This window comes from Rhinolophus sinicus, linkage group LG16 (assembly GCF_036562045.2).
Source record: "Rhinolophus sinicus isolate RSC01 linkage group LG16, ASM3656204v1, whole genome shotgun sequence".
Taxonomy (NCBI): Eukaryota; Metazoa; Chordata; class Mammalia; order Chiroptera; family Rhinolophidae; genus Rhinolophus; species Rhinolophus sinicus.
The window spans coordinates 25,316,456-25,331,728 of record NC_133765.1 but is presented as its reverse complement, the minus strand read 5'-3'; the positions used below and the strand labels follow the sequence as shown (position 1 = coordinate 25,331,728).

Below are 15,273 nucleotides of genomic sequence, written 5' to 3'. Positions count from 1 at the left end.
TACACGCAGTTCAAGCCAGACTGGATGTCACCAGAAAAAAAATTTTAAGCAAATTATTGTCATATCTAAAAAGTACCCATCTTATGTGTTACAGTTCAATGGAAAATGACTACCTCTTGTGCGGCAGGTTATTTGTTTGGGAGTTATTTCTGACTGCTGCTGTAGGGGAAAGAAAAGAAACAGACTCAAAACCTACTGCCATCCTTTTATCACCCTCATCCCATTCCTAAATCTTACAAGTTTCTATGCTGACCTCACCACTAAAAATCAGCTTTTAACAAAGGTTTCTCAAAGTAGCCTGAACCATACTCCTTGGTTGGTTACTGTGCCTATTCCTTCATCAAATGCCATCAAAACACATTTCCTGTCTCCAGAATATTTCCCCCCTTTACTAGTTAACGTTTATCAACTTTTATAATGTTCCAGGGAAATGAGGATTCATTTAGCATTGACACGGCTCCTTGTTCCCCTGTATTAGATGGAGGGAAAACTATATTCTTTTGTCTCCAAGCCAACAACAAACTGCAGCAATGAATCATTTTAAAGGGCCTTCCCAATCACCAACTGCAAAGTTTGCAGTTTAAGACCCGCCCCAGCCCCACTGCTGATTTGTACTGACTCTCGTGCGCTTAAAGCTGTATAAAGATACTTGTGGTCCCTACACCCATTAAATATGCACAAACTCATTCAATGTATCGGAAATATTAATGGTTTACCTCCAGGGAATGCACATCAAACAAATGTGCGACCCGGGGCTGACGGTCCCGCTCATCCTCCAATGACGAGGTAATGACATGGAATAATTCGTGAGCATCCTGTCAAAGGGCAGAGCATTCTTCAGAGAGGCCTGAGGCGGCCACAGCAGCATCAGCACCATTCCCACGGGGACCACCGGGCAGCCCTCCTCCAGCTGTGGGCTGTGGGCAGGATTTGTTTTCCACCTTCTCGGGGCCCAGCTAGTTAAATGGACACAGTCCCGTCCTAGACAGTTTCACAATCAAGACCCAGGACTGGGAGGCCCGAGGGGAGAGAGAAGGAAAGAAAGCTGGTGGGCTGCCTCCAGGCCAGCTTCTCTGAGCCTGTGTTAGCTTTATGGAGATGGCCCTGACCTCCACTCCGCCCGACTACTCCTTTTCTTTTTTTCATTGTGGTCAAATACACGTAACCTAGAACAGTCTGTAGTATTAAGTACAGTCACACTGTCATGCTACCAAAAGCACCACCCATCTTCAGAATGTTTTTATCTTCCCAAACTGAAAGGCTGTATCCATGAAACAGGAGCCCCTCATTTTCCCCTCCCTCCAGCCCCTGGCAACCGCCATGCTACTTTCTGTCTCTGAATCTGACTACTCTAGGTACCTTATACAAGGAATCATACAATATTTGTCCTTTTGTGACTGGCTTATTTCACTTAGCATAATGTCTTCAAGGTTCATCCATGCTATAGCAGGCGTCAGAATTTCCTTCATTTTTAAGGCTGAATAATACTCCATTGTCTGTATGTGTATTCCATGGTGTACACACACACACACACACACACACACACACACACATTCCACTCATTTGCGGATGGACAGACACTTGGGTTACTTCCACCTTTTGGCTACTGCAAATACTGCTATGAACATGAGTGTACAAATACCTGTTTGAGTCCCTGCTTGAAATTCTTTCGGGTTTATATTCACAAGTGGAATTGCTGCATCACATGGCAGGGGACTACTCTTTAAGAATGAACTCAAACGCCCCTCTCTCAAAAAGCCAAAGCGGCCCCTCTTCTGGGATGGGCAGGTCTCTCCTCCCCTGAACTCTGACGACGCTGACCCTCTAGGCTTCTGCTCTTAGTGTCCCTCCACAGCCACGAGTGTGATCTTCTAAAGGCAAGTGACTCGACTCTTCCGCTTCCAACCTTCCAACGGCTCTCACTGCCAGAGTAAACCCCGCGCCCCCTTTCTTAGCTAGCCTACCAACCCTGATAGGAGCCAGACCCTAGAAGTCTCCCTCCCTCACTATGCCCTACCCCTCTTTTCTGAAAATTGAGGTACCACTGGTTTATAACATTATGAGTTTCACGTGTAGAACATTATAATTCGCCATCTGTACAACTACAGCACGCTCACCACCAAGGTCTAATTTCCCAGGCCTCTTTTGGCTCCTGAATGCACCACGCTAATTCCCCTCTCGGGGACTGTCTGTCACGCACCCTTGCCTGAGGAGCTCTGCCCAGATCTTCACCGGGCTGATTCCTTCTCATCCTCCAGGTCTCCACCAAAATGGCATCTCCTCAAGGAGCCCCTCCCTCCCCAACCCTCCCCGACTTAACCCCACCCCTAATCAATTCAACAGCAATCCTGCAGGCTCTCCCTCCAAAATACACCCTAACTCCCTGAGGACTCTCCATGTCTCCCCTGCCCCAACCCCAGTCAAAGCCACACCATCCTTGGCCTGGACATCTGCCTGGATAACTGCCTCCCACCTTCCCTCTCTGGTTCCATCTTGGCCCCTACAGTCCTTCCTGTACACAGCGACCAGCGTGGTCCCATTCAAACATACACCAGATCCCTGCTCGAAGCCTCTAGTGGCTCCCCAACCGCACACAGAGCAGAAGCCCAACACCTGCGATGGCCTCCCAGGTCCCTGACGTCTGGGACCCCCGCTCCTCCACTGCTCTCCTCACCCTGGCCCCAGCCCTGCTGGACTTCTCGCTGTCCTCCAAACACTGCACACTTGTCTCTGTCTCAGGCTTTTCACCTGGCTGGTTCCTCTGGAACACCCTGCACCCAGACATTCATAGGCCTTACTTCTTTTTAGGCCTCAGGTCTCAGCCAAGACCTCAGGTCTTCTGAAAAGCCTTGCCCGTCTATAGTGGTCTCCCAATTGCTTTTCTCTGACCCCAGGTCCCAGGCCCCCACATTCACACTTTGTCACGCCCTGTTTGTTTTACGATTATTAGCGCATCTTGAAGTTACCTGTTTCCTGTCTACAGCCTCACTTGCATGTGAGCTCCCTGAGAGCAGGGACGCTGTCCTGCCCCAGGCAGGCATTCAATACGTATTGGTGGCATGTATAAATGAATCCCCTCCTAGGCTACGAACAGCACTTAGCAAGAGAGTGATAGAGATTCAAAGAGAAATAAGGCAAGGCTCTTGCTCTCAGAGACTCACAATCCAGCCACAGATGTAGCAGCCCAGCTATTACTTAGCAGCACAATGCTACAGCCCTATTATGGCCAATGAGCCACAGGGGACAGAGAGGGAATCGGCTCTGAATCGGCTCTACCTGGGAGGCTCAGGGAGCCTCAAACACAGGCATCTGGACCAACCCTTGAAGCAATGAGCAGGGCTTCACCATGGAGAAAAATCCCAAGACAGGATGGAGTCAGATCCAAACCCTATTCTGTCACAGTCAGCTACTTGGCCTTGAGAAAAAAAATCGTATGGCAGAAGAGGCTGGAGCTGACGTGGGCACTTTAGCACCAGATTGGTTCGAATCCTGGCTCTGCCACTGAAAGAGCTATGTGACTTTGGGCAAATCACTTCCCGTCTCTGGCTCTCAGTGTGCTCATCTGCAAAACGAGCATAGTAACAGGAACTCCTTACAGGACTGCTGTGCGGGTGAAATCAGTAATTCCCACGAGGGAAGCCCTTAGCCCAGTGCCTCTCCCATAGTTCTACCTGCAGACACTGAAAAGCGGTTGATAGTGGAAGCCTATTGGCTGCTATTGGCTGACTGGATGAATAGTAACGGAGATGAGGCCCCAGGCGGTGCTCTGGATGCCTTCCAAGAGGACAGACACGCTCGCCTCTCTTCCACCCACACTAACGCACTACCTGGCTCAGTGACTGCTGTGAGCCGTAGATGCTTAGGGAGTAACTGGGCCTTAAGTGGGTCCTTGACAGAAGAGCAGGGCTTAGGAAACGCAGCTGATGTCCTTGGTGACTGAATCTCAGTCACTCTCACTTTAGACAAATGAAAAACATTTTGGCTAAATCATTCCAGTTACAGCAGGATTTAAAAAGGATTTTCTAAATGGAAAAAACATTTCAACACACAATAGATGAATCGAGATGCATGGTAAGAAAGTATAGGTATCATCCATGTCATGTTTTAAAAAGACGTATGCATGGCTTCAGATTAAAGGGGAAACAGAGATAATCTTTAAAAATGAGAGGTGCTAGAAAGACTTCCCACCTCATTTTTCAGAGCTTTGAAATGCTTTGCATTTCAGCCCCACCGTTTTGGGAGCCCAAAGGCCGTCTCCCATTACTCTGGTCCAGTATCTGGACGGTGGAAGCAGAAGCAGCCAACACAAAACTGGACAAGGCCGTTCTGGGAATTCGGCTCGTGAGGACACACCTGAACCCCACCGGACGCTACATTTTCTGTCCTTAGATCTTCACCCTCTCAGTCTTAGCCTCAGACCTGCCATTGGTAATAGTGGTCTGGGGAGGAGGAGGGTGGCCGGGACCAAAGAAGACGGGGAATCTGGCGTTGTGAAAAGGAGGTGGAAGTGGCTGGAAGATAGCCCTTGGGATGCACAGGACACCTGCTCTCAGTCTGGGGCCACTTTAAGGCAGCCTCTGAAGACATTTTTTTCTTCTTTTTTAAATGAGGGTGTGATCCAAAAAAGGGTCTCGCCTGACCCTCTGGGCCTCTAAGGTGAAGCCACCTGCCTCTCTCTAAAGGACTCAAGTGTCCCCATCATCCACTGACGTGCCACATCATTCAAGAACTACAGATTTTTGTTCTTTGGAACCTGTGTTTATGCCCTGTTCTGCTAATCATCCTTCCATCCATCAGGTGAAACAGAGCTGTATTTCTCCTCTAGTCATGAAAGCAGGAACAAAGCTCATAATCTAGCCCAGAACGTGGAGGCTGCCTAAAATGTCACAGGAATGTACACCCAGGCCAGGCAACTGCAAGGTCAATACTGGCATTTATTCTTCCCGCTGCAGCAATGCAGCTGTTTTGCAGCCATCATTGTAAGCTCAGACCCCAGCTGGTTAGGGGGAAGCATTCTCCAAGTAAATCTGTTTTGAATGTTGTGTTCACCTGTTCCTCAAATGAAGAGATCTGCCATCTGTACATTCTTAAGACATCCAACAAGCAGCTTGCATCCAAGACCTCATCATCAGTTATTTCTTGGCAGGATAAAGCTGGAAACAAAAAAGGTGACACAATTATTAAACTCACCAGTGTTAACAACTAACCAGAAAACCTGCACCACACAGCCTATCAAAGCTAATGAAGAATTTAAGAATTATAAAATTCATCTTGGAATTATAGCTCTTTCACTATTTTTCTTTGTAACCTTACCCAATGCTTAGCATATTATTCGGCACTTTGTGTTTGTTGAATGAAAGTAATTTTTCATAAGGCCACAGCATTTAAATGAAATAATTGATTTTCAGTGATTTGAATTATCATCATCACTATAAATTTATTGTTGCAAGATTCTTATTGAATACAATGATCTAAACTCACAACTCTCAGGGGTGAGAGGACCCTTAAGCACTCATCTAGTCCAACCCTACATGCAGTGCTTAACTCCTCTCCACGGGGCTCTCTCCTGTGGCCATAAGGCCGTCACTTGTACATCTGTCTGCATGAGTTTCTGATTATCATAAAACATCAAGGTCATGTGGCAGCTGAATGGGTCTGGTGAATGGTTTACTTTTCAATCATAAGTAGAACCAAGCCTAATAAAAATAAATAAAAGTTTGATGGGCTTATGAATTTATAATTACATCTAGAGCAGGGTTGGTAAACATTTTAGGTTTCACGGATCACTGTAGCAACTCTGCCATTCTAACACAAAAGCACACATAGATAATACTAAACAAATGGGCATGGCTGTGTTTCAATAAAACTTTATTTAAAAAACAGGTAGTGGGCCAGATTTGGCCCAAGGGCCAGAGTTTGCTGATTCCTGATCTTGACCATCCCCCATCTCATTGTGTGTTACACTGGACAAGAGTATGAGAGACAAAAAATATAGGGGCCCGTCACCTCAGCACAGTTTATGGCAGTTCCAATTCCCCAGGTAAACTAAGCGAGGCTGTTTCTTCTCTTTGATTTGCAGTCAGTGAACTTGAAGGATTCCTTTGAATACTTTAGGCTCTGAAGGTTCTGAATACTGCCACCCACAACCTGTCTGAACATGGTCGGTGACTTTGTGAGTGGTGGCGACCTGTGGAGAAGTAGCAGCCCTGGCAGCCAGTGCTGAGAAGGCCCGAGGCTTGTCTTATCAGGCAAATATCACCTGAGGTCTGACCTTTACCCTCCAGAACAAAGGGAGCACAAAAGGCAAGAAACTATACCTTCCCTCTTCCTCCTAAATCCATCAAGCCGCCCTGTTAGCTTTTTCCTTCCCAAGGAAAATTTTAATGTCCCCTTTAGCCCAATTTTGCCTACAATGCTGTGGGGCAATTTGGCAATGTCTACTAATTTTCATATCCTATAATGCAGCAATTTCACTTTCTTAGGATCTACCGTAGGGAAATACCGTGTTTCCCCGAAAATAAGACCTAGCCGGATAATCAGCTCTAATGCAACTTTTGGAGCAAAAACTAATATAAGACCCAGTATAATATATTATATTATATTATATTCCCGGTCTTATATTATAGTAAAATAAAACCGGATCTTATTTTAATGTCTGGCTAGGTCTTAAATTTGGGAAATGGCTAATAAACACATGAAAAGATGGTTAACATTACTTTTCATTAGGGAAATGTAAAGATATCACACATGAAAAGATGGTTAACATTACTTTTCATTAGGGAAATGCAAAGATATCAAAACCAAAGATATCACTTCACACCCATTAGGAAGGCTATTAGCAAAAAGACAGACAATAACAAATGCTGGTGAGGATGCGGAGAATTGGAACGTTTTGTGCACTGCTGGTGAGAATGTAAGATGGCACAGCCGCTATGGAAAACAGTAAAGTGGTGCCTCATAAAATTAAACAGAATTACCATTTGATCCAGCAAGTCTACCTCTGGGCATACACCCAAAACAATGAAATGCAGGGACTTGAAGAGAAACGTGTACAGCAATGTTTAAAGCAGAATTGTTCACAATAGCCCAAACGTGAAAACCCAAATGTCCACGGACTTATGAACGGATAAACAAAATGTGGCATATCTATACACACACAATCGAATATTATTCATATTCAGCCTTAAAAAGGAAAGAAATTCTGACACATGCTACAAGGTGGATGAACCTGGAAGACATTATGCTAAGTGAAATAAGCCAGACACAAGAGGACAAATATTGCATGATTCCACATAAATGAGGTACACAGTCAATCAGATTCATAGAGACAGACAGAATCGTGGTTACGGCAGTCTAGGGGTAACAGAGAGTGGGGAGCTGTTTAATGGATACAGAGTTTCGATATGGGACGATGGAAAAGTTCTGGAGATGAAGAGTGACTATTATGGTTGCAGAACAAAGTGACTGTACTTATTGGTAGAGAATTATATACTGAAAAATGGTTAAGATGGTAAATTTTATGTTATGGATGATTTATCAATTTTTCTTAAATAGGCAAAGGATATGAGCAAGCAATTCACAGAAGACAACATCTATAAGGCCAATAAACTCACAAAAAGAAAGAAAAATGAAAGAGGTAGAGCTGACATGTACTGAACTGGACATTTCTCTAGGGCATATAATGTTACTTGGTTACGAAAAAACATAAATAATATGTAATTCCTGTGGGTACTTAGAAAACCGTCTGGAAGGATATACTTACATCTTACTTTGGGGGAGGAAGGAGAGAAACAGGATTGCGGTAGTAATGATAAAGCGGTTTTTAGCCTTATCTATAATGCTTTCATTTTTTTACAAGGAGAATTTATTTATGCACTACTTGTATAACTAAAATTATTTCTAAAAGTTAAAATAAAAGACACTGAAAGCAGACGCAGAGAAGGGAGTGTATACTCTAGGTGCAGTGGACCACGGGAGCCTCTGCTTCCCAGCATTGGGTCGTACGTGGGCAAAGGGGAGATGGGAGTGCTGAGATCATGATCAGAACAACTCTTTTTTTTTTAACTTTTATTTATTTTAAGTGTGTTTTTCCAGGACCCATCAGCTCCAAGTCAAGCAGTTGTCTCAATCTAGTTGTGGAGGGCGCAGCTCACACTGGCCAATGTGGGGATCGAACCAGCAACCCTGGCATCGCACTCTAACCAACTGAGTTAACTGGCCGCCCCATGGGCAGGACAACTCCTGAACCTGAGTCATAACAGCTATGTGGACATTTCAGCTTCTCACAAGTCTTTGGAATGGTGTTTTTCTTAGAACAGAGGAGTAGAAGAAATTCTTTTCAAACTGCCTCTTGACAGACCTGCAGAACTTGCTTCATAAAGATTTCTGTGTCAAGCTGAGATCACATGGGAAAATACCTCAGTGAAGCAATATTTAGCTGAGTGTTTTAGATCCGATTATTTTTTTCTGACTGTGAGAATAATATATGCTTACTGTTGGGAGTTTTAGAAATATAGTTGTGTGGGGTTTTGTCTTTTTTTAAAAAATGTTTTCAAACCAGCAACTGCACAATACCAAAATGGCCACGGCTAACATTTAGTCTTTTTCTGTCCAGTCTAGCTGTAGAAGTTTTTGCTTCACTGAAGTCAATTATATCATACTTTGTATCCTGCTCTTTTAAACTTAATATTATAGCCTATGCCCTCTCCCAAATTAAAAACAAAACAAAACAAAAAAAACTTCACAAAGATGTACTGTTCCATTGATTGCTTAATCATCCTACTGTTGGACAACCACATTTTTTTCTTTCTTTTCCCCCATTATAACTACATATTGGAGATCTTTGTGCCTTTAACAGCATTTCCCAAACTGCATTCTCTGGAATGTCCTCAGGATGGTAACAAATGCTGTGTGTGTGTGTGGGGGAACCAGTTCTACAGTTAAAATAGTGGTTTAAAAATGAAGTTAGATCAGTGACTTCTTAAAATTCCATGTATATTGTGACTCTCCAAGCTCAGGGCCAGTATCCAGCCATTCCCAAACTTGTTTGCTCTTACAACTTCAGGCCAGTGTAAATGACAGTCCACGTTTCTAACTATTTCTGTTAAGACAGACTCCCAGACAAGGCGTTACTAGGTCAAATGGCACTGAGCATTTGGCAAGCTATTACTGTGTCGTTGCAAACTCCTTTCCTGAAAGGATGCCCTAAGTTACACCCACTCTGATGTGTGCGAACATGTCACCCAACAGCTGGTCATGACCATCGAACTGTTTTTCAATCTTTGCTGACAGGCAAAAACATGGTGCCTCACAATTATTTTATTTATATTTCTTTGATGATGGTCAAGTTGAATATTTGAGTATTTGTTAGATACTTTGTGTTTATCGAAATACAATTTGTAGTATTTCTCTTGCAAATTACCTTACTTTCTAGGCTAAGATACTTTTTTTTAAAAAAAAAAGTTAATGTTTTTGAAACCAGAGTATTCTTATAATCAAAATGGTTATGTCACAGTGGATTTTCTTCTTTCCCTAAAAAGCTGTAACTAAACTGACAATTTTTAAAATAGAGGGTTATATCTTTGATTTTCAAAAACTAGCTGTTTGTATCTATTGGGCTCTTAGTGTTTTTTTTCATAATCCGTAGATGATGTTTTTCTAAACAGAGGCTATTAACCCTTTGCCTGCCATCTGGGCAGCTGCTTGGAAAACGCACACAATCCCCTTTAAATTCCCAGCTAGATACCTTTCAGAAGGTGCAACAGTGTTAAGGATAAATACTGGTGTGGCGGGGGCTCCTTCTGATCCCGGGTATACTGGGTGGTGAACTCTTCCAGCCACTTGATGAAAGCAGGGCAGGCAGACAATCCTTGCAGCAGGGAGTTCAGAAAGCAGGTGTTCCCCAAGTTGACAAGGCCAGGCACAAGCCCTAGAAAGAGGGGGGTGAGAAATGAGAGAGCAGCACATTATATTGGACCAACTCTTTTTTTCTCTCCCATTAGCGAGTTTCTGCACCAGGGCCTTGCATTTGAAATCCCAACGTGAGACAGTCCTTATCCAGAGATCCAGGGGCCGGGCATTTTGACCATGCTGAGGCCCAGTCCTAGTACTGCTCCTTTAGGACACTGTAGGGACAGAAGGACAGGTCCCCGTCCTGTGTAACTTTTGAAACCTACCACGATGTCTGGCACAGTTTGGTTTACACTGAATGTACCAAAAAACCACTTAGTAACGTCTCTTTCTTTCTCTCTCTCATTCAGTTCCCTCTCTCTCTCCCCTTTAAGAAGAAAGCATTGTTTCTCAAAACAGAAGAAAACAATTGTTCTGTTGTTGCTTTCCAGGACAATGATTTTGTTCTTACCATCAGTGGGAAAGACTCCACTATGGCAACTCTGCTCAGTCTTTCTGCAGAGATCAACAAAATACTTCCCTCTTCTGTCGAAATTTTTTAAAACGTTTTATTATGAAAGTTCTCAAACATGTACAAAATAAGAGAGGATATATAATAAACCCTAATTATAACCACCCCCAGATTTAACAATGATCAATATTTTGCTACATCTATTACCCACATCCCCCCCTTTTTTTGGCAAACTTTTTATCAATATAAGTAGAGCAACATTCACAAAAGGGGGTATTTTTAAAAATCGGAAATAGATTTGGGGGTTAATGAAGAAACTAACTTGAAACATTTACTAGTGACTATCAGCTAGTCAGTGAAATCACAAATGCATCAAACAACCGGTCGATTGTACTAGTGAAAAACACAATTGCCATGTTAATGAGAACATAGACAATTAAGCTACTTGAAATTATTCATTACAAAGAATGTCACAAATTCAAGACTTTAAGGGAGGTGAATCTTTTTACAACAGGGTAGAAAATAATGAGTCATTAAAATTAACTTCTGCTTAAAAGAAAGTACTGTTCAAAAACTGAGGCTACGAGAGAACCAAAAATGCCTCCCCTTTTTGTACTGTTTTTGGACAATAATGGTTCAGGTCAAGTCTACCGACCATGATGCAATGGCCTCATTCTTACCTTTTCTACGCTTCTTTCTTTCCGTAATGGGACCCCAAATAACATATATTCCTGCTGCAAGAGCAGCAGCAATTCCACCTATAACACCCCAGTTCTTCATGACTTTATATCTAAAAAAGAAAAATAAGTTTACTATCTTCCATGATCACAAACACAGTATGTACATAGACAGATATAAGTACTTAGAAATAACATTTCATCAAAATAACCCACTGGCCTACCAAATACCTACTTTTCAAGTTAAAGTAGTATATAGTAATATACATAGGATTATGTCTTGAAAATCAGCACATTTAGACATCAGGATTTAAAATCGAAGGGCACAACATTCCAAAAGTCCCATCTCACTCAGAGAAGCCAGGCTTTTCCTTCTACTCTGCCTCTCGCTCCGCCTCCACACTGGCTGCCACCCCAGTCATGCTCTTACCCCAGGACCTTTGCACTGCTGTTCCCTCGGCCTGGTATGCTCTTCCCCCAGATCGCTGCTTGGCTCACTCCTCCCCTCCCCTTCACTTCTAATTAACCTTTAGAACCTGCACTCCTGGCCCCTTTTACTGGCTTCTACGTACTTTTTCTTTTTACCATAGCACTTACCACCTTCTAACGTAACATTCATTATTCACTAATTGATTGTCTGTCTCTTTCAACTGGAATGCAAAGTCTCCAAGGACAGGGATCTTTGTTTATGTTACTCACTGACATATCCCAAGTGTCTACATCATGCCTGGCACATTGTAGGTACTCAATAATATTTACTGAATGATTGGGTACTGGGGAAAACATACAGAAATGGATTTATCTTTCAGATTATTAAATGAGGAGGGGGCACATAATAGTATACAAAGATCTAAGTATTTGTGAAATTAAAGAGTCTTAATTTTAGGCTTGACTTGAACACTGAAGTTACTCTTTTACTGCAAATGAAGAAATTGCACCAGCAATTTAAAACACAGTTTTATACAAAGTTACATATGTCCACTGACTAAAGTAAACCATATGTTAGATATGTATGTATATACACGTGTGTGTAATATGTTCATATCCCAATATTTAGATCATGTGAAAATTGTTTTGATCTCAGCTCAGTCAACATTAACTCATAGAGTCACTGGTAATACAAGTGACTCTATCTTACAACTACCACCAGTTTCTTAGTGTCGTAACTGATATGATGCTAACTGAATTTCAAATAAATCTTTGTTCTCCCAAGACAGAGTCAATAGCGCACAGCACTTGGTTAAGAAAGTGGAATCACATTAATCTGGTTCAATCTTGGCTTTGCTATTCTCTAGGACATCATTTCACCCGCTAAGTCTCAGCTTTCTCATCTGTACAATGGGGACAATCATGAGACCTACCTCATAGGGTTGTTGTGAGGATTAAATAAGTGCTAATGCATAGGGTGGTACATAGTAAGAGCTCTGCAAGTGCTAGCGGCTATGATGATTGAGTATTATAATCTCAGTTTCATTCCTGAAAGTTTTTCTTGAAATTTCTTAATGCACCGTTGTGCTGACTTTTACACAATAGGTGCATTCACAAAAGTGCCTGGAAAGGTTAAAAAGGGCCATCACCAAAAGGCTAAAGCAGTGTACATATGCTCTTATATCCCCTAATCAAACACTAATATTTCTACCGCAGGCACTGTGATCATCTTAGCTCATTCTCAAAACAATCCCACACAGGTCGGTTCCTTTATCATCTCCATTTTTATAGGTGAGGAAACTAAAAGAGGCAACCAACTTGGTCAAAGTGGGTGAGGCAGCGTGGATCTGAACTGTTATGCCCGTCCGACTACCAAGTCTGTGCTTATAAACACAAAGCTTACAAGGGAAACTGAAAAACAGAGTGTCACAGGGGTGGGAGAGAGGGCTTGCCCACATCCTTAGCAGAGCATGCACAAAAACACCCCAAGGGTGGGTGGTGATTGTGGAAATGCCATTTCTCTGCAAAATGACAACATGAGGAGAGTAATGCAGCTTGGGAATAAAAACATCTCGCTTCTCCCCCCAGTTCTGCTATCAGGTCAGCTGTAGGCCCATACACGAGGCCATCTCAAGGCCTTCTTCCCATCTACAGAATGGGGGCAAAGGACAGGATAGCCACCGACAGCTTCCAGCCCTGGGATAATAAGTTCTTTATTTTTTATTTGTTTGTTTGTTTGTTTGTGGGAAGGGGAACAGGACTTTTTTGTTGGGGAACAGTGTGTACTTCCAGGACTTTTTTCAAGTCAAGTTGTTGTCCTTTCAATCTTAGTTGTGGAGGGCGCAGCTCAGCTCCAGGTCCAGTTGCCCTTGTTAGTTGCAGGGGGCACAGCCCACCATCCCTTGCGGGAGTCCAACGGGGCAACCTTGTGGTTGACAGGATGCGCTCCAACCAACTGAGCCATCTGGTACTGGCCCATGTGAGAATGGTACCCGCAGCCTTCTGCCTTAGGAGCACGGAGTTCCAACCGCCTGAGCCACTGGGCCGGCCTGGATAATAAGTCCTTTAGACCTACTCCAGTTCCAAAGGAAGGAAGCTGTCCTGAACAACAGGTCTCAGTCATTTAGGGACAGTAATAGAGATGCAGTGCTCAGCTCTGAAGCCCGAAGCCCATGGGAGGGAAGATAAGAGGAGGGAAACAGGGGCCTTGACAGGACTGGGGACAATACTATTGGGCGGGTCCAATACTATTGGGGGGGAGGAGCCTCAGCAGGACTGGGAGCTTTAGCAGGTAAGGGGGTCCTGATTGGTTTAACCCTTGCAAGATAATAAGTCCCTAGTAAGGTTGGGGATCCAGACAGAATAGGGGATCCCTGGCATAACTGGGGCACGGGGACTGACAGAAATAGGGGGGCTGACAAAATAAGAGGGGAGGGCGAGTGCTAGCAAGCCCCAGGCACTTTACAGGATTGAGAACCATGGCAGGACTGGCAAGCTTGACAAGGCTGGGGAATCCTGGCAGGCCAGGAACTGACTGACACGACTCGGAGCCCATAAGGATTGGGGGTATCCGCAGAGGATTAAGGGGTCCTGGAAAGCCTGCGAAGCCCTGAGAGGTCCGCGGGGCACTGACAGATTTCGGGGCCTTGACAAGCCTGAGGCTCCCTGGAAGTTTGGGGGACAATGTCAGGACTGGAGGAGGCACTGGCAGGCGGGAGTGGGGGACACTGATAGAATTTGGGGCGCTAGCAGAACTGGGGAGTGCAGACAGAATTGGTTTTGCCAAAGACCTGCAAGCCCTAGAGGCCCGTCGTCCCTCCTGCCTCCGGGGCTGGGCCTCCAGCCCTGCGGAACGCAGAACCCCCAGAATGTTTACTCCGGCCCTGGGGACCCTGACTAGGGTGTGAAAAGGCCACCAAAGGCCCAGGCTGGGGACCCCGCTCCGGGCCTCTCCGGCCGCCCCGCCCCCGAAAGCTCACCTGACTGCCGCCCCGGTCCGCAGGAAACGCTGGATGGCTCTGTCGGCCGCGCTCACCGCCGCCTGGGCTCGGGAGCTCAGCATTGCGGCCCCGCGGGAGGCCCGCCGCCGCCGCCACCCACGCCGCTACCGCGGCTGACTGACAGAAGTCGCCTAATGCTCCCGAGGCCGCGGAACCCGCGGTTAAAGAACCAGCAACTCGGGGGAAGGTAGGCCGAAGGACGGGCTCCCGGGAGGACCGGAAGCCGCCGTCGCCGGAGAGGAAAAGCCGATGGACCATGTTCTTGTCCCCCTCTCCCCCGCTCCCTCCCCCCAGTTTAGCAATGGGGTAAAGGAATTCCTACGGCCCGGGGCCTCTTTGGTTTCAGGGTTTGCCAGGGCTCTATTCATAAATACAGATACCCCACTTCCAGGAAGGACCATGTCATTTTTATTTTTTGGTATGAAGAGGGCGCCCCTGCTCTAAAGAGGCATCAGGCCTCGGACAGCATTAGTTATTGTCGTCAGAGTGGAAATAGGTTGCAGAGGAACGGCCTTTAATGAGCATGTGGTCCATCTCTGACGGCATCAGTAGTAAAACGCAGGGCTTTAATAACAGCCATCAAACGTATTGTTTACTTAGGTGCATTGCTAAGCACGTCACATGCATTATTCATTCACAATCCTCACACCAACCTTAACATTACCCACATTTTACATCCCAGGGAACCAAAGAAGTTTAAAGAAGTAGTAAGTCTTTTGACACATCTTGTAATTGGTGGAAACAAGATTGTCAATCAAGCCTGTGTGTCTCCAGAATAGTGCTGTTCAATAGAAATGTAACGAAGACC

General features: G+C 44.7%; 1 protein-coding gene across 3 annotated transcripts in view; it reads right to left on the bottom strand.

The window, feature by feature from the left end:
• USP30 (ubiquitin specific peptidase 30) overlaps positions 1-14,670 on the bottom strand; it is a 28,365-nt gene extending 13,695 nt beyond the window's left edge. Inside the window, exons 1-6 of one of the 3 annotated variants that reach the window (XM_074321063.1) lie at positions 14,445-14,670; positions 11,041-11,150; positions 9,746-9,928; positions 5,050-5,153; positions 717-815; positions 114-156 (exon numbers count right to left, since the gene is read on the bottom strand). In XM_074321063.1, coding sequence (XP_074177164.1) covers positions 114-156; positions 717-815; positions 5,050-5,153; positions 9,746-9,928; positions 11,041-11,150; positions 14,445-14,527 — 622 coding nt within the window. In that variant the 5' untranslated portion in view covers positions 14,528-14,670. Of the gene's footprint in view, positions 1-113; positions 160-716; positions 816-5,049; positions 5,154-9,745; positions 9,929-11,040; positions 11,151-14,444 lie in introns of all 3 variants that reach the window. The other 2 variants (XM_019757498.2, XM_019757499.2) reach the window with 2 other exon arrangements.
• Between the last annotated feature and the right edge of the window lie 603 nt (positions 14,671-15,273).